This window comes from Musa acuminata, chromosome BXJ1-10 (assembly GCF_036884655.1).
Source record: "Musa acuminata AAA Group cultivar baxijiao chromosome BXJ1-10, Cavendish_Baxijiao_AAA, whole genome shotgun sequence".
Lineage (NCBI taxonomy): Eukaryota > Viridiplantae > Streptophyta > Magnoliopsida > Zingiberales > Musaceae > Musa > Musa acuminata.
Genome location: NC_088336.1, coordinates 27,997,799 through 28,021,577, shown reverse-complemented (window position 1 = coordinate 28,021,577; position 23,779 = coordinate 27,997,799). Strand labels below are relative to the sequence as shown.

The following is a 23,779-nucleotide window of genomic DNA, read 5'->3' as shown; positions in this document are numbered from 1 at the left end:
TAGACAGTTTTGAAGCGAGATGTGCTTAGGTATAAATAGCGGTATCAAACTCCATGATGAGAATTCCAGCCAATCTTTGATATCTTTCAATGTAATCCGGAACATTGTTGGTGGTAGTCAAAATAATAGTTCTGGTAATTGATATCATCAAGTTTGTCACTACAGAGAAACCTATCAATTGAAAAAATGACCAATAACTTGTAGATTGTCAAACACAGCAGCTTTCCATGGCAACGTTGTGGATTGTCAAACACAGTGCAAGTGGTGTCTCAAAAACTTGATGGAGCACTTGAAGTATGGTCATCAGACAATGTAGATTCTATTAGATGTGCAGCTATTTCGTTCTCCATGTTATTTCTAATTTACAGCAAGACGTTGAAGACCAACTCCTGCTTCAAGTGGAGTCTATTCTGGCCTTAAAGCTTAAGCTTCTTCCGATCTCCATCTTGTCTTGTGTGTAAAGTTCTTGACATGTTTCTTTATTTTGTAGAGAAACAATAGTGCGGCAAACTTTCTCTTTCTCTCTCTTTCTCCTATACAAAAGAAATCCGAGATTTAGAAAGAACCATGATGAATGCTTAGAAATTTACAGCCTCCTATTTCTCGCACAACAACGATATCATACCTCAGATGAAGGAGAACAAGCAGTGCACCGATCAATGTGACGCTACCAGAGATCGACTTGAGCACCTTCTTTCTCGGGTTTCTTGTTGCAGCTACAGTTCCCTCATTGCTTTTACCACAGCTTCACCTCGTCTCTTTCTTCAGTAGAATCTGGAACTCTGTGGTTTATACTCATGCTAACATCATGCATGAGATGATGAGCTTGATACCTAACTTGCAAGTTTGTCTCAACATAGACATCACCTTTCTCTTCAGCTAGAATTCCAGGATTTGAGCACGGTGAACTTGCTTTAGTCCTAGTGTGGTCATCGCTAAAAGTTTGCTGGAGCACCAGTATGAACAGTAACAGAACAATCACCAGGTTCAGAAGTACAAAGAGTTCAGGTGATGTAGCCCATATATTCCATATAAGGAACATCTTTTGAGAAACAGCTGCAGGGTACTTGAAAGTTCTTAGTCACTTCAACTCCTCCAGTCACCAACCGACAAATCTCATTTTGATTTTTTATCAAGGTTATTATTGATATTTCTCCCTCCAATATTGTTCATCATTTGTGGGGAGGTCTTGTATGCATTGTTTAGAACAATTTTATCTGAATGCTGCAGGCACAGAGGACTAGAGTCATGAACAGACAACACTGCAGTGGGTACTGATGAATGTAAATGTTCATTATTTTTTAGTTCCATAAGAAGAGTTTGTTCACTGTATAGTCACAATCGGTTGACATGCATGAATCATCTGTGGTAGAAGCAGACATTGAATGCTCATAATTAGTATCCAATCCAATCAAATCTGAACTGCTTTCTCTGAAAGATTCGAAGGTATTCTCGTGCTCCTTATGATGGTTGGATCTATTTTGTCCAATCTTTTTCCCTAAGAGGTTTGATCCAACTTTAACCATTAAATCTCTGTTTGCTTCTTGTGGATCATGATATAAACTATTACTTTGTCCATCCATGTCCATTACCATCTCAGATTCATTTTCTGTGACAGGGTTGTCTGGTCTTAATTCACTCCAAGCACTGATCAAGTTGGTACAAGCTCAATTTACAGTTGATACACTATCAATTACGGCATCTTCATCTCTACGCACTTCTAAATCATTAAGTTGCTGGTTTGTATCCCTTGGTAGATCATCATTATAAACATATGCCTTTTCCGGCATTGCTGTGCCCAAAAGCATTGTTCTTTCTGCCTCTAAAATTTTATAACAAGGTGCAGAGCATGTAGTCATCAAGAAAGTATCTAATATTCCTGTAAAATCTTGACCCTCAGAGACTGTTATCTGAGTATCATCAAGCTCAACAAACTGCCTTGGTAGAATCTATTCACTAGTTCTAAAAGCTGAACCTACATCTTTAAATTCAGTACACAAACTGTAATTCTGGGAAATATCCCCATTTTCCCAATTTTTGTTTGTGCCATGTTCATCTGAAGTTATCTCTGATATGAGACTCAACTTTGTGTTATCTTTGGATGAATTAACAGCTGGGAACAAGAAATTTTCAGCACTGATATTGTCATGATAAGGTTAATCAACACTTCGGATGTCTGCTGCTTCATCCAAGACAACTTCCAAAGTAGGTATAGACGATTCTCCAGAATCTAAAGCCTGACCAAAAGTTATAATTTCATGTTTATATTTACCACCTTTCCATAGTGAATCTTCACTTCTGGTGCGCAAGCTCAATAAGGCACCCGGTAGCTCTGAATCAAGAAGAACCATATCAGCATCATGAATGTTTTGGTAGGTCAAATCTGGAGAAACCCATTCAGCTTCAATAGAATAATCTGGCAATGCATATTCATTATCAGAACTGGCAGCATTCGTATTCAAGTTGTCATGAAAACTGTTTTTTCTGTCCCTTCAAAATTATTATATGCTAGAAGAGATACATTGCCATCTATTTCATGTAGGCGCCATGTCATATTTTTCGATCTGGACTCTCCATCATGAAATTTAAACACTAACACAGCACTACCATTTAGGTTTTCTTCACGCTGAGTTATGCACTCAAATTCCACATTATCATATTGGTCTTTTATGCTGCTGCACCTTTTAGAGGGACCACCAACAAGAGTAACAAAGTTGAAGATTTTGGCGAGCAATGTTCCAGGATTGAATACACAAAAGATTGGTTTTCCTTTCCTCCAATTTGAAACTCTGCTTCATATAGAGATTTTGCACATGAAGAACATCTACCGCAACATTCAATATCAGAATTCCAAACTTCTTCTCCAAAACTACTCCACCTTAAAGGCCGAAGCCCATCTACTAGCTTAAGCTTTTAGATGAAATGACAATGACGAAAAATTTAAGATGTTCTTAGAGAAAAAAGTCTCATGTCCAAATCTTATGTAAATCATGCATTTAAAAGAAAACATGTGTAATCAATTCAAGTTCCATGTTAAGAATATAAATGAATAGATACTACCTTGTAACCATGATTTCCCTATATCAGATTTTATGGATATCATTGGTGTGAGAAATAAGATGAAAGGAAAAAAGGTCAGGGGTACAGCAATTCTCCATCAGCAAGCAAGTCGGCAATATGAGTCTCCTACTCAAATCTAATATGCAGAACTTCTCCGAGCCATATTCTTGCCTGGGTCTAAAGAGAAACAAATTAAATGGACCAATTTCAGAAAACACTATTTATAGAAAAGATAGACAATTCAGTACTTAAAGGTTCACAACTCACCCATAAACAAAATCTGGTTTACTACCCACTAAGTTGACCAAAGTTATTTCCATTGAATAGTTGACTATGGATGCTGTCTCATGTGCATACCATAATTTCCATTCTGATGTTGAACTTCAGTCTTCAATAACTTGTGCTGATTTGTTTATAGACCAAACCTTCTTTCTTCGACCTTGATCAGTTCGTACATGAAGAGAGAGAGAGAGAGAGAGAGAGAGAGGAATGTGGGGATCGAAGAACCAAGGAATAATTTGTTCGTAGAAATTATATACAAAGCGGTGGTTTCTCTCGTAGTCTTTATAATACTGACTCTCTCTCTCTCTCTCTCTCTCTCTCTCTCTCTCTCTCTCTCTCTATCACTCACATTGATGGTTGAGAAGATTAACAAGATTAACTCACATCTTCATTAAGCGCCCCTTATCTAGTAAACCATAACTGTGGATCGTATGTTCTTCTCCTCTTTGCTCCATTCACTAATTCTGAACTTCACAAGAAGAGAGGAAAAAACATGTTGCAGTGCGCAAAAGAGGACCAAATCCAAATTAAAGTCGAAACTTACTGTACTTTTTAAGCATCTGTACAATTCCCCCTCCCCAAATAACAAGCAAATAAAACAACAAAAAAGAAAAAAAAAGATCGCATTTTGAAGAGAAGATATATTGATTTTTGGAGCAACAAGGAGGCAAAGTTCGAACAGAGTACCTGCGAGAAGACATAGTCGAGCACGCGGAAGCTGGACTCGGGCAAGGCTTCGCTCACCCTCACCACCTCCGGCGAGTCCGGCCTCGCCACCCACCTCAGACCGCTTTCCCGCCAAAACCCAAAAAACGATCGAGAAAGAGAGCAGCAGTAACGAAGCAAGACTGCTCCTTTCTACGATCTACCTATCGGCATCGTCATCCTCCCTCTGAGCCCCCAGTCCCAGAAGTTTCCGTGTCAGGAACAGCAAGCGACAGTTTCCAAACCCAAACACCTCAAGAAAACATAAAATCCTTTCTTACATACCCGGATATTTTCTCCGCCGCTCGCAAAAGGGTCCGCACCCTCCACTTCTTTCGTTTCTCCGCGTCGATCCGCAAAACAGGAGCCTTCAAAGTGTCTCGCTATCCGCATTTCAGCATTTATATGATGCTGATGTAATTTTTTTTAATTTCGAAAGTATCATCTATATTTTTATCTAAAATTATAAGATTTTATATGAAGCTGATGTTTTTTTTTTAATTTCGAAAATTATCTATAATTTTATTTCAAATTATAAGATTAATAAAAATCAATATAATTTATATTTTCTATATGATAAAATCTTATTTGTTTTTTAGAAATTAATTTTATTTTATTTATATGATTATATTATTATTTATTTATATATTTGAACCATATACATTTTTTTATAGGATTCAATATATTCTATTTATTTATATCAAAATATAATATTTTTTAAAAAAAATATAATTTTATCAAATAATACATTTAATATATAATCTTTATCACAAACTTAAAGCATTTCACAAATTCACTCAAATCTCCTTCACTACTGTATATTAAAAATATAAATATATTTGCAGACTTATCCTTGTTGATACTTCAATATCTGAAACATTTATGTTGGTGCTCATATATGCCATTATCTTAAAATAAAAATATGTGCATTATGTGTGTACAACTCTTTCTGAAAGCGATTAGCCATCGGAGAAACAAGTGAAGCATCACCGACTCCACTGCAATAATATTAAGCTTAGTCGGGAGAGACGTAAAAAGAAAATATATGCTGTTGCAAGGTGATGATATATAAGAGAGGACGAGAAATTTCCCAACTTTGATGATATAGATAGGACAAAAAGAAGACAACCCCTAAGCTTTTAAACTATGCAACTTTCTCATATCAGACAGCCCCCTATTCAACTTTTATCTCTAACCTCTAACCAATCTATCAAAAAGGAAACCAAAAAAGAATCCTGAGAAGCACCCTAACCATAGCAGGATACACATGTTCAAGGACTTGAAACAATGCATCTTATTTGCGGTAGACATTTCTTTTCGAAGCAAGATGGAAGAATGCAACTGGACTCTTCATCACCTTTTCAAATCCACCATGCCAATCTAAAACTCCCCTTCCCCCCCCCCCCCAAACAAAATGAGAGATCTCAGCCACAGTTAACGGTGACTCATCAAGATTATGCATCCATGTCGCCTTCCATCAACAGGTGGCCTGAAACCAGCATCATCATCATTCTCACTGGCTCATGTGGTGGCCAGGCCACGAAAATGCCTTCCGCTCTGGATGCTACACAAGGAAATGGAAACCATAGTTAACTGTTAATTCCACACCAAAAACAAACTAACAAACAGAAACTAATCCAAACAAGTTCAGTCACCTTCTGGTAAAATTCAGCAATTTCCTCGGGTGTCAGTGGTTCTTCATCTGCATTTATATCCCACCCAAGACTTTCCAAAAAGGTAGCTTCCTCCTCGCATGGAGAAGGAACAAAATCTGAAATTATCTCGTCAACATTTTTTTGAACCGATGCTGTCATAACAGAATCTGGAGATGAACCAACTTCTCCACCGACGGCAGGAGATGCAGTCATGGAGACAGCTGCAGTAGGGCCCAACAATAAATTCTCATCTCCACCATCATTAACGCACTTTAGAAGAACATGGTCAGAAGACAAACTAAGAGATCCGGCAATAACAGGGTCTGAAGATGCAGTCTCATCTTCACTGTTAAGAAGATACTTGTTGGGCCCCTCAGAGGCAACATTTTTATCTCCAGTGGCATCACTGTCGCTCATCTTCACTGTTAACCTTTTCTGACTAAGCTCAGGTGGATCCAGTGAAGATTTCTGTCGTATAATATTGAAAAAATCATTACGATTCTGAGCTTGAGTGTTGGGTCTTTTTTCTCCATAGCAAGTCTGAGTAGAGGGTGAAACGCCTTTGTTGTCAAGTTTTTGCTTTGGATTGACAGTGCTTTTTGGTGAAAAGGTTATAACCTGAAGATTGCCTGCCTGAGATGTTTTCACAATATCTGACCTAGCAGGTGCATGGACAGTTTGGGATGATGACTGGAGCCCGATCTTCGATGAAACACAGGATTCCCCACTTCTTGTTCCTCTAACTTTAGATTTCTCCAACGAATTGTGAGCCTGAACAAAAAAATCATCAGAAACTTATGTGCACAAGCAGAACCAAATTGGTAGCTGATCACTTTATATTAGGTTCCAATGGAACATTCCATTACATGTTTCCAATTATCACTCATTGCTTACAGCTTAACAAGATATACACATAACAGACAACACTTATCTTCATGTCCTACTAAGAATTTTCATCAAGCTAACAGAGCAATCATGCAAAATTCAAAGAATTTTAAATTAGCTGATGACATAAACCAGTGAAATTCTTGATCTGGAGCAAGTTGCCTATTGTTACACTCTGAAACAACTTTACACCAAGAAAATCCATATGGTGTGTCAATATCTCTTAAAAAAATCAATGTCAATATTTCTCGATCACTTATATACTTATTTCAACATAAATCAAATCAAACCAATTCATCTATGTATGAATGAAGTAAAAACTCCTTGAAACATTTTAATTCATGCAAGAACAACATTCAAAACTTGATCTCCTAATTTTCCTCTATTGGAAAAAAAAACAATTCAACAATCATACTAAATAGGAATCTCCCAGAAACCTCAACATCAAAGAAACAATCTTAGTACTCATCATAAAGCATTTTCAATCACTTTACATTAAACACTTCATATGCCATGGATACTCGTAAAATAACATAAGTATTTTCTTCAAGAAAACCATGTATGAAATATAAACTAATGAATCATTCTAATTCATGATAACAATTCTTATGAGATATGTAAAATCATTAAACAACAGTCTTATGCAACATAGCTCAAACATGCACAAATACCAAGTGAAATCCAATAATGGTCGGGCATCCAATGGTGCATGCCGAACAGCGGATGAAGATACATTATTTCATCGGATAGATCCTATATCCCCCAACAACATAGAGAGGATGCATATTATACTCACAATAGCGGATGATTAAACTTAGTTGATTGATTAATCACATTAATATCATATTAATTACATCTAATATTGATTGATTAATCACAAAATTCACAACATCAAATAAAACCCCTTAAATTCACTAGAGCAAGAGATGGAGGGGTATTGAGCCCACTACTCCCAGGATTGGCCTGAACCTGAGCTGAGCCAACTTAATTCTTAGTTGAACCAACTTGAACCAGAACCATTAAAAATCTGGTATAAACTGGACTGAAATCATACAAATCCACCTTGAGCCAACATGAATCAGTTTGGAGAAAATATGAAATGGTCCTAACATGGCCAGAACCAATCGAGAAGCACCCTAGACCACCTTCAACCGGCCAGAACCAACATAGTTCTGATAATGCTAGATCGGTAAGCCTGCACATATTGGGATGGCCGCGTTGAGCTGTGGCCCGTTGGGTTGCAACAGCCAAGCTGCACTGGGCCAATACGTCATATCGCGCCACTGAGCCACTAGGTTGCTAGGTTATGCTGGGCCAGAGGGCTGCTAGTTCATTCCAAGACTTTATGTGTTGATGGACATTGACATTAACACGAGATAAAGTTGCGAAGAAATGCAACAAGGAGGTACTTCTAGACTTGTTGTAATTTTGATCTCATTAGCTCACTGACTATCATGCTCCTCAAAATACTGGATGCAATATGGTCCTAATAGGAAAGTTTGAGCCATCCTCCTAACCATCCTCCTAAACTCGTCCTAGATCTACAAAAAAGCACCATATTTGTAGGAGCTTTAGTTCAATCAAAAGAAGAATTCAATCATCCAATTAGCTTTTAGCTTCTTAGGCAAGTCCCTCTTTAGCCTAAGCTTGACTTGGTTAAGAACATCTTTATAAGGTTGACATCAGATGGATTGCCAACTAAGATTTTGGCAATCTACCTTCTTTGTGTGATCTAACTAAGACCTTGTTGATGGAAAAGGCCAAATGCACATGCAGACTCATTCCCTGTTTAAAAAAGTAGACAATAATACTTTGACATACTAACTGGGTTATGATTTGACCGTTTATCTCGTTGTCTCATATTCTGCACTGATGATTTAATCTCTCTTGGAAACCCTTCACCACCCCCACCAAGCATTTCAGCAAGAGTCGCCGAAGGTAAAGAATAATAATACCAAGAGCTTTTTCAAAAAAAAAAAAGACAATGCCATAATTTGGAAAAGTTTAGTAATCAAGTCTATAACCTATCAGCATCAACTGAGTCATCCTCCATCTATATCCTACCAACAATTGTTTAAATTGTTCATTTTCTTGATTTGGTTCAACAAATACTTGAGCAATTAATGTCACCATTACGTGAGTCCTATACCGATGCAGGATGAATCAATGAAAGAGTGGTACATAGAGGATACGTAAATAATAATGGAAGATAAAAGATACGAAAATAAGTTATTAGAGAAGAAAATACATCGATCCAATGTGGGGAGAGTATTTGAATCAAAAATGAAAAAAAGCTATCCATTAAATCATAGCTTTTGAACCTAATAGGCTAATAACCACAAACCAACTCCATAACAGTACTGCCTAATCACAAAAGGGCTTCCAAGAGGCAAGAATTCTATAATTGACTCCTAATCTCCATTACACTATTTGGCTAAAATTAATTCATAAATCATTTTCATGTCGAAATAAGACCAAGCTTACTAAGAATATTTCCTAATACTAAACTGATATAATACTCCTATCTCACTCAGGTACAACCCAAAATAAATGAAAAACATAATATTTATTCTACTAAACTACAAAAACAACATTTTGAACATTAAAAAATTGGAAGCTAAGAAATGCCATGAGATACGAATTGTTCTAACTTCTAAGATCATTGAACTATGAGATCTATGCAAAAAAGTTATGCCTTCAGGAAGATCACTAGTAAATATTTTATTACACAAAATTCCTACCATTTGATAGACATTTATAATGTATATTCTCCATAAGGAAATACTAAAATCAAATCAGAAAATAATATTATAAGCATGGAAAAGAAACTGTCCTAAGAGGAATGTTGCTCCTACAAGAAGCTCAATAAGTCATATTGGGAGATTGGGACTAACAGCCGCAGAATGTGAATATTTACAGTAAAACAGGTTTAGATGAATCTAGACAAACAGAAATTCCTGTACATCCACAGAATTTACCAAGCACAGAAATACAAAGAAAAAATTAATTCTATGAGCAATTTTTTTGAGTATATTACCAAAAATAAAGAACCAAGAACATGGTATCTATATATTTTTTTGCAAAAAAGAAAAATAAATATCAGCTGATACAGATCTGTGGATGACCAAACTGAGACAAGAATCAGTTTAGTAGATGACCGATCATTTGGATATAAGTGAAAGTCAATTCCAGTCTAATTTCTATCAGCTGAAGATCTTTATCCAGTTATGGGTGCTTCCTATTCCAGTTCTAGATGCATCATCTGGCTCCGCAATTTAGGTTTATATTATTTAACAGGTCAAATTTGGGCTGTTGCCAGATAAGTTACTGAAGCATAAACATTGGAGCAGTGACACCATCATAATGTTCTACTTTTTTCCCAGTTAAGCCCTAGGGTAAGTAAAAAGGGGATTGGTTGAGTATAAGATAAGGAGGTGTATCGGTGTACATCATTATCCCACTATCCCTGCAAGGAACAAAGACTTGCAGTTCACACATTTTCCCTCTTGATTCATGTTTTTCTTATCTTTTTTTCCTTGTTCACCCTTTAGTAACCATCTAGAATGTTTTCCTCCTCTCTCAATATAAAGGCCATCTTTTGCTGTTTGCTTATTACAGCAATAACACACTTTTAAGTGATCAAATGTAATCCTTCAACAATAGTCTCTCTTGTTTCTGATCATCCTAAGACCAACATTCAAATGCAATATACAGTTAGCAGTATTGCCTTGTTTGAAAACAACAGGGTGACAGATGACATGTTTCAAAAAATAGAGTACCCCCATCCAATGAAAAGAAGAGACAAACAGGAGCTATCAAACTAATCAATATAATCTAAACTGTTTTTTTTTTCATTCAAATGCATAAGCCATTCAAATTCAAACCAGGATTATGTAAACAAATGACTATACATAATACATGATCCCTTTAATATGAACAAAAAAAAAACCCTTTTATCACTCAAATACATACACCATATATACATCAAGCAGACTGAACGTGACAGAGGAGTATGGCTTTCATATCCCAATATACAAAATAGTTGCAGTGAATGTAATGTTTCTTAACTTAGCAAAGGCTTGACAAGCAGGACGTCTGGGATTCTAATTGACATTAATCATCTCTCATGCTTTTCAGAGCAATATCAGTTGCTTGGTATTATATATATAGATAGTCATTTTTAAAAAAGATTATTTAGTTGCTAACAAGTTGAAACTTAATTACTAAATTAATTTTTAAAAATGTGAATAACCTTTAAGCCCTACTCATGCCACCTAATAAAGAAATAGTAAGTTGGATGAGATCATGATGAGATCGACAAAAACTAAGCACTTATATTAGTGTGTGTGTGTCTCGATGATACATCAAAATGCTTAAATATTGTTTAGAAGGATGTATAATGACTGAAATAAGCTACATATATTGTCCTCATGAGCATTTAAATAAGCCATGTGTTGCATTTGCAAATAAGAGGCTAACAGAATATACCGAGCTTTTAGGCGTCGAAGGTGTTATGGGTATTAGCTTGGTGTACTGTAAACGAGTGAACTCCTCCACCTTCTGGGTACCAACAGATGCCTGCAGCAAAAAGATCAAGAAAGATACATCAATTGTGTCCATGTTTTCTTAAAGTAAGCAAAGAATGACACTAATAATTACCTGTGATGGAGTACGAGCATTCGACGGTGCTTGAACCAGTGCCTCAGCCATGTTTAACCTGGTACTGCTGCTTAGAGCAGTAGATGTGGCAGATGAGGTTGCAGGTCCATTGCCTCCAACTCTGACAGGAACTTCTGCCAAGGCTGATGTCCAACCATCACCCCTGATACACGCTGATGTGGTTCGAGAAAGATTATTTAATGCTGTAGTAAGACCAAGAGAAGACACCCTGGCAACATCCGACTGTCTGTCATCGGCTCCAAGAATTGGAAATTCTTTTTCAAAGGACTGTGTATTGACGTGCATAGTGACTGTCCCGGGTATTATACCATTACTCAAATTGCTACTTGAGTTTTTAGACGAAGCCTCACTCTTCCTTCCATAGAATGAGGGGTTGCGTCTTAGAGTGTCTCTTTCATTTTTTGCATCAGTATAATTAGAGGATCCATTTTCTACCAAATATGACCTATTTCTTTCACGCTGATCATGTTCCTTTTCTCGATCTTTATCACGATGATTCCTACCAAAACTATTATATGACCGTAAACTAGAAGTGTTCACTCTATCATGAGTCGAGGAACTATTGCTGCTCACGCTCCTGCGAAAGGAAGATAAGCTTCCATCTGAAAATGCCGAAGAACGGGAAGCATCAAGGTCACAAGCACTTAGCGAAGATCTGTTTCTTGATGGATGCCTAGCTCCACGCTCATCTAAAACAACAAAGATATCACCCATGTTGAATTTACAAGACTAGTCATGTAGAAAACAATGACAAATCTACAAGAAAGTAAATGAATGTCAAGAGCACTTGATAATTACCCGAATGCAATGAAGATCGACTTCTGTGGTTCGAATTGCCACTTGCACTTGCGCTGCCGGTAGAGCCTTTATACCATTCAGGCGCAAGCGTGGGCTCGCCTCGCTCCATCGTCGAGTCAGGCCATGCTCTGATGACAAAAAGCCACAGAACCCATCTTCCCAATCCTTCCTATGCCATCAAACCCTACTGAATCGAGAACAAACAGGTTGTTTCAAGGATGACAGAACCCGGCATTCACTCGGGACGCCGAAGCCCTTCGATATCTATCTCCGACACACAACCGAGTGAATCACGACATCAACCAATCATCCAAGCGACAGAACCAAAATCAGTCCGCTAGTCGAACAAAGCGGCAGGAGGGCAAGCAGCAACCGATCAAGAAACCGCCAAAAAGCAATCCCCAGACGCCAGGAAGCGAAGGGAGGAGCCAATGCGCGTCGGAAGGCAAGGATTCCCGCGAGGCCGAACCCAAGATCAGAACCCTAGAATCGGTTCGGCGGAGGGAAGGAGCGAGAGATCCAACCAAGTAATGCAATCTATTTATCTACATCAAACCCTAGAGCACAAATTGAGGAGATTCGAAGTGTCCTTACGGCGAGGGGGAACGGAGTCCGTCTCCTGCTCCAATTCTCCTTCTTCTCTTCCTCCTCCTCCTCTTCTCTTCTCTCTCTCCTCCCGTAATCTTTATCTCTATCTATTGCGGTTATGTGATATATTTTGGTTGCTATTTCTTTTCTATTGGGAGTTCAGTTGGGGACGGTTCTGCTTCCTGTGTGTGGAGGGAAATAGAGGGAGAGAGAGGAGGAGACTCCTCTCTGTGTTTTGTTCTATCCGAGAAGAAATGGACGTGAAATTATAGGGGAAGGGATGAAATTGGGGAGAATTGGGGAAATCGTCAAAGGGGAGAGTTTGTTTGATGTGTTCACTTATCCTTCCAAATTCGATCACGAAATCGAGGAATGCTTTTTTTTTTCTTTTTCTCCTTCTGAGGTGGGAGATATTCGAGACTCTTCCAGAATTTTCTTTTCAGTTATAAATGGTTGATAATTTCTTATCTCAATTTTTTTACGAGATTGAATTTTGATAGAGTCACTGATCAGATTAGTTTTGTTTTCTGAAAAGAAATCTATGAGATCGATTTTCATGTGTTTTTTTTTTCAAATGTATATATATATATATATATATATATATATATATATATATAATTATCTTAAAAAATATAATTTATGAGGTTTTCTTATAACTTATTATATAATATATAATAGCCATTATTAGATTATTGTTTTGTTTAGTCAAAATGGAAAAGTCAGCTGGAGAAAAAAAAAAAACAAGTAATAAAAAAAGGAAGTTGAGGAGATTCTGATTTCTTGCTATTTATGATTTATGTACCCATCAAAATCAATATCCATAGCTACAAAGGGAAGGGGGACTAATTCTTTGGGACTTTTAGGATGGATACATAAGATTTTTCCACTGAATCAAATAATAATAATAATAATTATTATATATTTTCTCTCGCATGAAAATAAGAAATGAAAATGTCAAAATGGATAATGATTTTATTTTTTATATTTTTCTGATACAACCAAATTCAAGCTTCGTCTTATCCCAAATCAAGATAATAATATTACCAAATTAAGAATCAAGATTGGGGTCAAAATTGAAGTTGAGCTTAAGCTAATCCTTCCTTGAAGATTAAGGATTTGAATCGAACGAGTTGAACAAAAGATGTAGAATTGTTCAAAGTCAACATATCTGTCAAGAAAATTGTAAGCTTATTCACGATCACTCGAACACTCAGGCATCGGTGGAGAAACTCCCAACAGGCCACCAATCATATATAAGCATCTGTTACAGAGTCGATGAATTCAGAAACCATACATCTCGAGAGTGGTTCAATCTGTGGTAATCGTGAGATCACTACAAGTAATCTTCAAAGGTGACATTTTGACAATTGTTAGATCACCACAAGTAATTTAAATATTGATTTGGTGATGATTTACTAGATTCACTTACTAGGGGTTTAAAATCTTAACTGATACATTTCACACATTAAACAAACAATGATAGATGTATCAAACTAACTTATAAAGAATAAAAGTTCGAAACCTTATCCAACATAATATTAATAATAAAATATATTATGAATAGTCTGATAATGAAATATATTATGATTAGTCTCATAGTAATATACCAACCCTCTTACCAAAAGTTGAGAATTCAGAGGATTCAAATTTTCATCCAACATAAAAAAATGTATCAATTAATTTGGCTCGTAAAATTCTGAACTCAAAACTTATTTTCATCATTTATCATTTGTTGAAAAAATCGTACTGAAGCAGAATATGTAATAATAAGCATCCATTTGAGTATATTATAGGAATCCTGGTATGAAAGAAAAAAACTCTGTAGATCAGAGCTGTAAACAATTGACACATCATGATTCAGCATAGAAGAACAAAGGTAGATAAAGAATATTGACTTTAAAGTGAAGGAACAACTGAGAAACTATTCTGGTAGTAAAAGATAAAATACAACACAAAAGTTCCTAAAATGCATCGAGTACCACAACCAGCACAAACAAAGCAGTAATTCTCTGCTGGACATTTGCACTCTACTGACTCACCAACTAGATGCCCTTTGGATCATCTCTTTTTCCAAATGATAAAACTTATGCAAAAGTGTATTTCATTGCTATGCCACTACACTATACGCTAAAATCCAAAAAGAAAAAAGGCCAAACACTTGATGACTTACAGAGCACCCTTGATAGCTCTAAATGAGAAAATACAAGAAATGAGTCGGAAACCAGAAAGCATCTGAGCCAGCTGTTCCGTGCGAGACCAGCTTCTAATCTGAATCTTCATACACTTCATTATCAGAAAACTCATCCAGAGATCTCATATCAAGTTGATAGCGCAATATGCCGCCAATGCCACCGAAACCTCTGCAGAACTGTGAACCCTCTTGAGATTTGTTGGTAACAAACTCGAGCGTGCAACCAAATCGTTTGTATTCGGTAGCAAACCACTCCAGCAGAGATATTTTCTCCTGCACCTCCAGTTCGGCATTGTTAGCTGCATCGCGGAAATGATTCTGATCAGTTTCTTGGTCCTTGTTCAAATGTTTTATGATGATTTCCCCATTAACACTGTTCTTAAGCACATATCTATTAATATCCAGATTTTCCCAAACAATTAAGGTCTCCACAGCACCCATCTCAAGAGCTTTTAAAGTGTCATCAACACCGAAGACATATTTCCCCGTGTCTTGGCTTATTTCCTCAAAGTACTTCCCTATTAATCGTTTTTCCTGTATGAACTTCACATTAGACAAAATTTCCGCTGACAACTCAATTGCCTGATTGAAGCCATTCTCACCTCCATAGGAAACATCAACTACATTGAGTATCTTGGCCTGGAGTCGCTGATCAAACATGTCAGACTGGCTCAACTCAGTTTTAAAATCAGCAGAACCAGCCAGAATCAATCCAGCTACATTTGGCTGACTTGTGGTAGGATTTATGAAGAATTGGGTGGCAAGTTCAGCTGTCTTACGAACATAATTGTGACGTTTCTCCATCCGAAGCCGAGCAAATCGAAGTGCCGATTGTCCTCCTCGACCATGCTTTTTTGGAAGATCAACAGTAAATTTGTGAAGTACCTCACGTGTATTGCCACTTAATGTGCCAAAAAGTGCTCCATTTCCGTCCATCACTATGAAACCAAACTTGTCATCAGATTCCAGAAGTTCATTCAAAGCCTCAGTATGGAACTTGTTATCACAAAGATAAAGTGATGCATTAATGGGCTTGAAAGGCTCGAAATCAATGGTCACCTTCTTTTCTTTTCCATCCTCGGTGACAATGGTTCCAGTGTAAAGAACCAGACCATTTGGAGGAACCTTGTTATATAGCTTCAGCCTCTGCTGAGCAGATGTTATGGCTGCTAACACAGACTGCCGATTGACTCTACTTTTGATGTTTGAAGCAGTTCCGTATTCATCACCCAACATTTTAGCAACTCGAGAAACTTGATCACGAGGTGGCATTATGAGAGATATCATGCTTGTGCCATTACCTCTAGCAGATTCCAAGGCCTTGATTAGTTTCTTAATCTTCCATATCTCAATATTCTTATCAGTTTCATGACCATCTGCCATTTTGATTAAGCGTCCAGAAAACCAGAGTGATGGACTGAATACCTGTCAGAATCAATTAAACATACAATAAGAATGAAGAAATAAATGAAGACTATTAGAGAAAGAACGAAACAAAAAAGTAATTAGTATGAATTCAAAGTGAAGTCTGAACAATTAACCGATAAACAAATTACCATGAAGAATAAGAACACTGCACAAACAACGGAATTAGTGGCAACATATCACAAAATATGGTAAAAGAAACTCACCCACAAACATAACAATATCTGGAAGGGTCATGATCATACCCATGGTGATATATCTGATCTCTTAATCATTATGTTCAAGAAAACAGTTCAAACAGCACAGGAGATTCTGCACATTTCTATGAAAGATTTCGAACCGGAGTCTAACACACTAATAGACCAACTAAGCATTAAACTCTCTCTCTCTCTCTTTCTCTCATGACAAAATGCTGTTTTTAAAATGACACCGTAGATATTTAAATTGGTGATATACAGTGTAATTAGATTGTGTTAGCAGCTTTAACCTTCATGGTCAACAGTACATATAAGGAGGTTCCACAACAACAACAAAGTTGTAAGTCTCAACTATTTAGGGTTGGCTACTTAGATCTTTTGCCGTCATTGAGATCTGTAAAAAGCCAAGGAAGTTCCAAATATTGCAAATGTTACCCATAACAGAGCGTTATTAGACCAACATATATATTGACCAGCACAAAATGCTATGCCTGGATACACCAAAAAACAGTCACTAGAATTAATGCCAATACCGACCAGTACAGCAGGTACACTATAATGAAATCGTACTACAGTATGATTGTTATATTATGATATCTGAAACTATGATGAATGATTCACTGGCCAATAGCTACCGTAGGTACCATAGTAAGATATAAAGATTCAGGAGAGGCATACCAATAACTTGCTAAGAAGATTGTCACTACCTTAATCCCAAACATAAAATAAAACATTATTTATATCGCAAACCATCGAATCATACCATTGTCTGTGTTGAGCCAATATATTCATAACCCCAACGACCACTCACCGGTTTCATAACTATTTCCCAAATGATAAACGATGTAAGAGCAAGCTGAAATCAGGTGCAAATTCATGGCAGAGAAAGGGCATGTTCGCCTGATCTTCATGATATTGTTAAAGTATGCTTAACCCAAGAAGTTGTGCCCATTTGTTTTTAAAAATTAAAGTGGTAAACAATGAACCAATCTATATTAGGATTGACAAAGGTCACATTCAAAACGGATTTAGTATATCTCAAGAGAATCACCACCATGAAAGTCACTAAACCATTGTTCTTAAAAAACATCACCAAGGAAATGTTTTGTCGTTCCAGACAATCACACTTTTCATAAAATGTTTCTTTCTTTTGATAAGCACATTCTAATGCTAGAAACAGTATTTCCTTCTTAGTTGCTCTTCAAAACTTCAACGATAGATTTATATAATTAGTGTAACACCTCCAGTTTAGTCTGACACTGAAAGTTGGAGAATAATTAAATAAGCTCATCAAGTTAACAGATTGGTTAAGGATAATAGGTTCATCAAGTTAACAGATTGGTTATAGGATAATAGGTAAACAGGTCAAGGGTCATCGAGTGACCAGTATTGATATGATGAGAGGTCCAAGTAGAAAAGAGAGACTCATGAATAGGACTAAAGGTACATCACAAAGTGAAACCACCATTGGACTGGACCTTTCATGCACCATACTGGTGTTTGATTATGGGTTATACTTGAGCTTGAACAATGACATCAAACCCTTACGCCGGAGAGATCCACATTACAAGTGGGTAAATGACAATTAAGCCAGCAGTCATTGTGCATCGAAGGCAATGACAACAGGAAACATACAACCCATGATGCTTCAAGGAGTAATTAACATAGACTGATAACAAAATTTGCCGACATGTCAAGCTATCATCGGGCTAGCATTCACAAACATTCAACGTCACTTATCTTCATGATCAGAATTTTAATTGGGTGAAACATCTTGGATCCATGAGATATCACCAGGCCAAAGGTTCAAAATGATTTCCTCTAGCAGTTCAAAAAAACAGTTGCTTAAGACATACATATCAGAGCAAACAAGAAAAATAAATAAATCTCACCGCAAAGATAGGAGAAAACAGGACCAGAGACAGCAAGTTCTCATAACAACGATGTCCATAAGTACTTAGCGAATCATAAGGATAATAACATACCACAAACAAGACGTTTTATCTTAAAACACCAAAGTTCATGCCCCTAAGGTAAAGCCTGCGACTGACAGCAAATCTAGAGAAAAAAAAAAGTCCTCATTTTTCACGGCAAAATCCACAAAAAAAGTTGGACCATTCAGCGCCGCGGATAATAAAACAATCCCAAACCCCACAAACCAAATAACCATCACAACTAAAAAGATCCGTATTTGTCGACGTCAGTTTTTTCTATCCTTGTTGCCATAAAGAATTGCAAAGAGCAACCAAAACCCTAGAAGACGAAATAGGGGAGATTCAGGCCACAACATCGCCTCTAAAGTCAAGTTCCACAAATCCAAGCTTCTGTCGGCTATAAACATAATCCAACAACCAACAAAACTTCTCCAAAAAGAACGAGTTACACATGTCGACAAAGATTGAATCGAAATTGAAACAAGAAAAAGGGAATAAATCGAAATTAAAGAGAAGACACCGAAGAACAGGTTGCCGAGGAGACTATTACCGGAGGGAGATGCTTACTTGACCGCTGACTAAGCGAGGGTTTCCCTTTCCCTCCTCTCCTCTCACGCCGCCGGATCCGACAAGAGGACGAGAAAAAGCGTATCTTGTCTCGTTCTTCTCCCCTTTCCGCCGCGTCTTTTAGCGCCTACTGGGACATCGAATTTTCCAAAATACCCCTGGAGCTTGACAATATAATAACATCCACCTATTGTAGCGTCTTTTACGTATTTATCCTTTCACAGTTGAGAACTTTGCAGTTTTGCCTCTCCTTGTCTAATCCCTTGCAGCTGTATGTCATTTCCCTTAGCATCCCCCCATGAATTAAAGGACAAATTCGCCAAACAAAAAAAATCTTATTTTTCCTTTTTTTTTGTCCCACGTAGCATGCCTATTTCTCCCTATTTTCTTTTTAAAATAATTACCCTAGCTCCCGTCAAGTCGGCCCACGTGGCTGCCCTAGTATCACGACCTTAGCTGGTTTTGCCTAAGGCGTGCGGCACCCTCGCGCGTCCGTCCGCAAAGGTCAGCCTCCCCGAAGCCTCCCATTGTCCCTTAGGACCAACAAAAGAGAGAACGGGTTAAAGAGAACGCCTCAATCAGGATCCACAAGCAAACATGTCCGAAAAACACTTCATAGACAATGCAAATTACAAACAGACTTTACAAGCTCTGAACAGTGGCACAACAAAGGGTAAAATGGTCCATTACAGACCGAAAAGCTCTCGAACGTGTCCACATGACACAACCTTTATTTACAAGCCTAAAGAGGCCACCAACCCAACTAAAATGGGACTATTAAGCCTTCGGCCGCCCCTTTACATTCTGTACAAGGCATGAACATGCCAAAAGACAACGGACAGACATAAGCATTACATCCAACATCTTGTTTAGAAGTTTGTCCGTTACATTCTCCCCCACTTATCCCTTCGACGTCCTCGTCGAAGCCTTTGTGAACACTGCAACTCTTCGCCTTTGCTGAGTCTTCAATCTTCCGTTCCAGCTGCAATGCGCCTCCTGGCTCCCAGCTGCTCTCCGCTGCTGTTTCTGAGTAGTCGAACCTTTGATCCGCCATGCTGCTTCAACTCGCCAATGACTCTGACTCTGGTGTGGGGTTGGCTGAGTTGTATTGATCCTCGTTGATTCCTGCGGATCCACCAAATGAAGGAAAAGACCATTCTTACTGCGCCAGTTTCTCAAAATTTCCACATGCTGCTTGAACTGGGTGGATGCTTGTTGGAGCTTTAACGAGCATCGCCTCGCAAACTTCTGAAGTTTTGGGTCCTTCCTCCACAAAATCTGCTCATTGACTCTTCTTTCAGTTAGTTGTCACATCCAAGTAGGTTCGCATCACTTCCGCTTTCGATTGGCATTTCGTTGGGAAATGAAGCGGACAATCTACTCTCAGTAGCACTGATCACCGTTGGTGAGGATTTTGACAACTATTGTCTTCCATTATCTTCGAAGGGTCTTTGAACTTGTGCAGAGCTCCTCTGCTGGATAGATAAGAGAACTGGGGTACTCGGTTTCGCCCATTCTCTTAAGAGTTGAGAAGGCAAAGGTTACTTGACTTCGTCCGCCTCCTCGAGGTTGTACTTCATGCATCGAGCTGGTTACTGGCCTTCGCCTGCTCTTTGCTCACACTTCTGAAGCACTTGAAGTGTTTGCACTCCTTGCGTTGAGTTAGCTACTGTGATTCACCTTCTCAATGCCATTGAACTTCTGGAATGCAGGAAGTTTTCATCCCAACTTGGAGTAATTCTCTGATAGATGAGGTCGCCTCTGGGATTGTACCGTCTTCTCCATCAACCCTGCCGCCTACTCCACTGAGTAGCAAAGGTACAGCACCACGTACTGTCTGCTTCGTTCCTTGGTCGTGCACTCTTGCATGACCCGAAGTCCTTCACTTACGGCTATCTTGATGAGAAACTTGTTGACACCGGTCTTACGAAGTTTCTTGGCCTCTGCCCTTCAGCCTTGTCTCGGTACTTGGAGATTGCCTCTGCATGCTCCACCTCCTCGGCCCCTTTCACGACCAAGCGCTCTCCCTCCGTGAGAGCAAGGGATCAATGACTTGCACGGAAGTCTCGCCTCTGCGGTACCATGGCGCTGCCATGCCCATGGCCCTACTATCCGTCGCTTCGCCTCTGTATCCCTTTCCTTCACAATCAGTAGAGATGTCTCCGTGGCACTCCTCTGAGTCCACCTCCATTCTAACTGATGCTTGATTTTGGGTAGCTAAGTCCCTCTGGACTCATCGTCGCTTCCTCGCCCCTTTCGACCTCCTGCTTCAACACCTCTGTGTTCTCCAAGCAGTCTGTTTGGTCGATGGAAAGACAGACTGCAACTCCCATGCATGGCCTCTGCCATCACATTGTAGGGTTTGCACCGATTCTGTTCTCCTTAGCTTCCTTGGTAGCAACGTTCGCTTACTCGACCTTGTCCTCTGACTTGTCGGGCTCCCTTAAGCGAATATGAGCTCTGGAGCAGTCCAACTCTCCAGCTGCTTCGATCATACCTCTGCATGATCAAGTCCCTCTCATGGGACTCACTGGTACTTGCATTCGAACTTTTCCCTTGGTGGAACCCAGCCCCCATATGCTGATGACCAAGGTTTTCATCCGATGCAAAATTCGGTGCACGCCCGGAAGACCCGCCTCTGCGGTACCATGGCCTTCACTCCTTGAATCCATAGCCCTTCTTGCCGTCGTGTTGTTCACCAAAGCGGAGCTCCCAGTAGCTCCCGATCATACCTCCATATGATCTCATCCCTCACGGGACATGTCGTGTGTGTCGCATTGCCACGAACTGTTCCACCACGATCCGCTGCACCATGTCGCCTCCTGGTGACATCTCCATTGCATTCCGATCCTTGTGGAATAAACTCGAATTGTGAACCCTCCATGTGTGGCCTCTGCCAATACATCGCAGGGTCTCCTCCACCTTCGATTTTGTTCGCTCCTTTGGCAATCGACCTTCATCCACCCACTCTTGGGTCACACCTAGATGAAGCACCGCTCTAGGACAGTCCGTCGCCTAGTAGCTCCCGAAGTCCACCGACTTCGCTGTAATTTGTGCACCATTGCTTGGATCCTGGGCCTCTGCCCCTACCAGCACAATCTCCGCTGCACACTGCTTCCTTCATAGCAACTTGAATGGCAACACTGTGGCATATTCTTCAAGAGTACCCGCCTCTGCGTCCTCTTGCCCCGTGCTAAGGCCTTCTGTACCCAACTTCGCCTCCGCAAATTGAGTCGCCTTAGTTCCTCCATCGAATGCTCCTCCGAGATAAGGTGCATGTGCCCCGAAGCTCCCTTCGTCTTTGGCACCATGCAAGATGAGTCCGCTCTGTCAGAATGAAGGACCCAAGGAACAGCATGATTCTACTCCTGCCTCTGCAAGAGTTCATGTCCTTGACCTCTATCTAGGGAAAGCGCTGTGCCTCTGCTCCATGTTCCAACTTCTATGCTGGCTCCCTTCATGCGGCTTGGGTACTTCGCCAAGTTACACCCAAGTTGCTCCGCTCCTCGTTTTTGCATTGAGTCGATGGTGGCCCTCGCGCCCACCATTCCACGGGTCAGCCCTCCCTTGAGTCCGATCTCCATATCGACTCCAAGTGTGCCTCCATTTGAGTTGCTTTGGGTCGCTCCCCCACTTGATCTCGCAATGCATCCACCAATGCATTCTCTCAAGCGAGATCATGCGACGACTCCTCGCCGCTTGCTCAGTCCATCGAGCTTCGTGGAGTTGTTGTTTGTGAGGTACTCCTCCTCAACATGTGAAGTCCGTCTCACATGATTCTCCCTCTGGAGAGCTGAGACTTATCCCTCCTGGATAACTGTCCCGTTGGAGCAACATCTCTCTTCGTTTCGGAGACCACCATCCCCTTGGACTACTCCGATCTGCTGAACAAACTGTGCATTGTTCTGCCTCTTGCAAACGCACTTACTAGATTGCGCCTCCACGTCAATACAGCCACCGCTGCACCCCTCAAGGCCTAGCAACATGCTGAACTCGTTGCACATTTCAGCCTCCTCCGGACGTATCCTTCGCATGTCGAAGAGAAAGTTTCAATGCTCCATGGCGCCGAGTCTCGACCGCCTTGGGATGGCCACGAACAATCCATCATCTGCATACAAGCCCATGCATGAGTACCGAATTCTTCGAGTTAGCAATTCCCCTCACCTCTGTGAGCTTTGCACAACTCTTTCGGTCGCTGAGCAACTCATTCCACTTTGCATGGTCTCGTCCTTTGCCAAGCGCCTCGCTTGCCTTGAGCACCATCAAGTAAAGTTGTCAACGTTGAGCCGTAGCTCAAACTCAGCCATCCCAACCTTTGTGCGCTCCAAATTCTTCCAAGCTTGCCTGTTCTCGTGGTGCCTCTTACGCGAAGGGTTGGCCATTCCTCTGAATGCCAATCTCAGATGCCCGCTCCTCTGAGCGACTCTTTTCCCTACATCTCCATGCCCGTTTTCCCTCAAACGGTCGCGCGTGTGCTGACTGCCCTCAACGCAGCCCCGCTAGGTCCCCCACGTTTGCATGTCAAGTGTTTCTATGAGTGCTTGTCCCGCTCTGATACCACACTATCACGACCTTAGCTGGTTTTGCCTAAGGCGTGCGGCACCCTCGCGCGTCCGTCCGCAAAGGTCAGCCTCCCCGAAGCCTCCCATTGTCCCTTAGGACCAACAAAAGAGAGAACGGGTTAAAGAGAACGCCTCAATCGGGATCCACAAGCAAACATGTCCGAAAAACACTTCATAGACAATGCAAATTACAAACAGACTTTACAAGCTCTGAACAGTGGCACAACAAAGGGTAAAATGGTCCATTACA

General features: G+C 39.8%; 2 protein-coding genes and 1 long non-coding RNA gene across 7 annotated transcripts; all 3 read right to left on the bottom strand.

Annotated features, from left to right (window-relative positions):
• Nucleotides 1–56: 56 nt before the first annotated feature.
• LOC135595935 (uncharacterized) lies at nucleotides 57–4,419 on the bottom strand. 2 transcript variants are annotated; one of them, XR_010480718.1, is made up of 4 exons: nucleotides 4,333–4,419; nucleotides 4,030–4,234; nucleotides 626–3,806; nucleotides 57–533 (listed from the first exon to the last, which is right to left on the bottom strand). It is a non-coding gene; the product is annotated as an uncharacterized LOC135595935 (long non-coding RNA). The 2 variants fall into 2 exon arrangements; XR_010480717.1 differs by having other exon boundaries at nucleotides 626–4,234.
• Nucleotides 4,420–5,078: 659 nt separating this feature from the next.
• LOC103968693 (uncharacterized) lies at nucleotides 5,079–13,002 on the bottom strand. The gene is made up of 5 exons (XM_009381991.3): nucleotides 12,066–13,002; nucleotides 11,247–11,956; nucleotides 11,076–11,165; nucleotides 5,703–6,473; nucleotides 5,079–5,611 (listed from the first exon to the last, which is right to left on the bottom strand). The coding sequence occupies exons 1-5, from the start codon at nucleotides 12,172–12,174 to the stop codon at nucleotides 5,561–5,563; spliced, it is 1,731 nt and encodes a 576-aa protein (XP_009380266.2). The 5' UTR covers nucleotides 12,175–13,002; the 3' UTR covers nucleotides 5,079–5,560.
• Nucleotides 13,003–14,555: 1,553 nt separating this feature from the next.
• LOC135595933 (eukaryotic peptide chain release factor subunit 1-3-like) lies at nucleotides 14,556–19,101 on the bottom strand. 4 transcript variants are annotated; one of them, XM_065087470.1, is made up of 2 exons: nucleotides 18,968–19,101; nucleotides 14,556–16,269 (listed from the first exon to the last, which is right to left on the bottom strand). In XM_065087470.1, exon 2 carries the CDS (start codon nucleotides 16,225–16,227, stop codon nucleotides 14,917–14,919), a length of 1,311 nt encoding a protein of 436 aa, XP_064943542.1. In that variant the 5' UTR covers nucleotides 16,228–16,269; nucleotides 18,968–19,101; the 3' UTR covers nucleotides 14,556–14,916. The 4 variants fall into 4 exon arrangements, 3 of the variants coding, with proteins under 3 accessions (XP_064943542.1, XP_064943544.1, XP_064943543.1); XM_065087472.1 differs by having other exon boundaries at nucleotides 18,951–19,042; XM_065087471.1 differs by lacking the exon at nucleotides 18,968–19,101 and adding an exon at nucleotides 18,359–18,931.
• Between the last annotated feature and the right edge of the window lie 4,678 nt (nucleotides 19,102–23,779).

Bases quoted from the DNA above. Each gene is read 5' to 3' on its own strand.
- LOC103968693 (XM_009381991.3), bottom strand. From the start codon at position 12,174: ATGGAGCGAGGCGAGCCCACGCTTGCGCCTGAATGGTATAAAGGCTCT. The intron at 11,166-11,246 runs GTAATTATTAGT...TTTTTGCTGCAG, and splicing joins ATGCTCGTACTCCATCACAG to GCATCTGTTGGTACCCAGAA. The intron at 5,612-5,702 runs GTGACTGAACTT...TTCCTTGTGTAG, and splicing joins TTGCTGAATTTTACCAGAAG to CATCCAGAGCGGAAGGCATT.
- LOC135595933 (XM_065087470.1), bottom strand. From the start codon at position 16,227: ATGGCAGATGGTCATGAAACTGATAAGAATATTGAGATATGGAAGATT.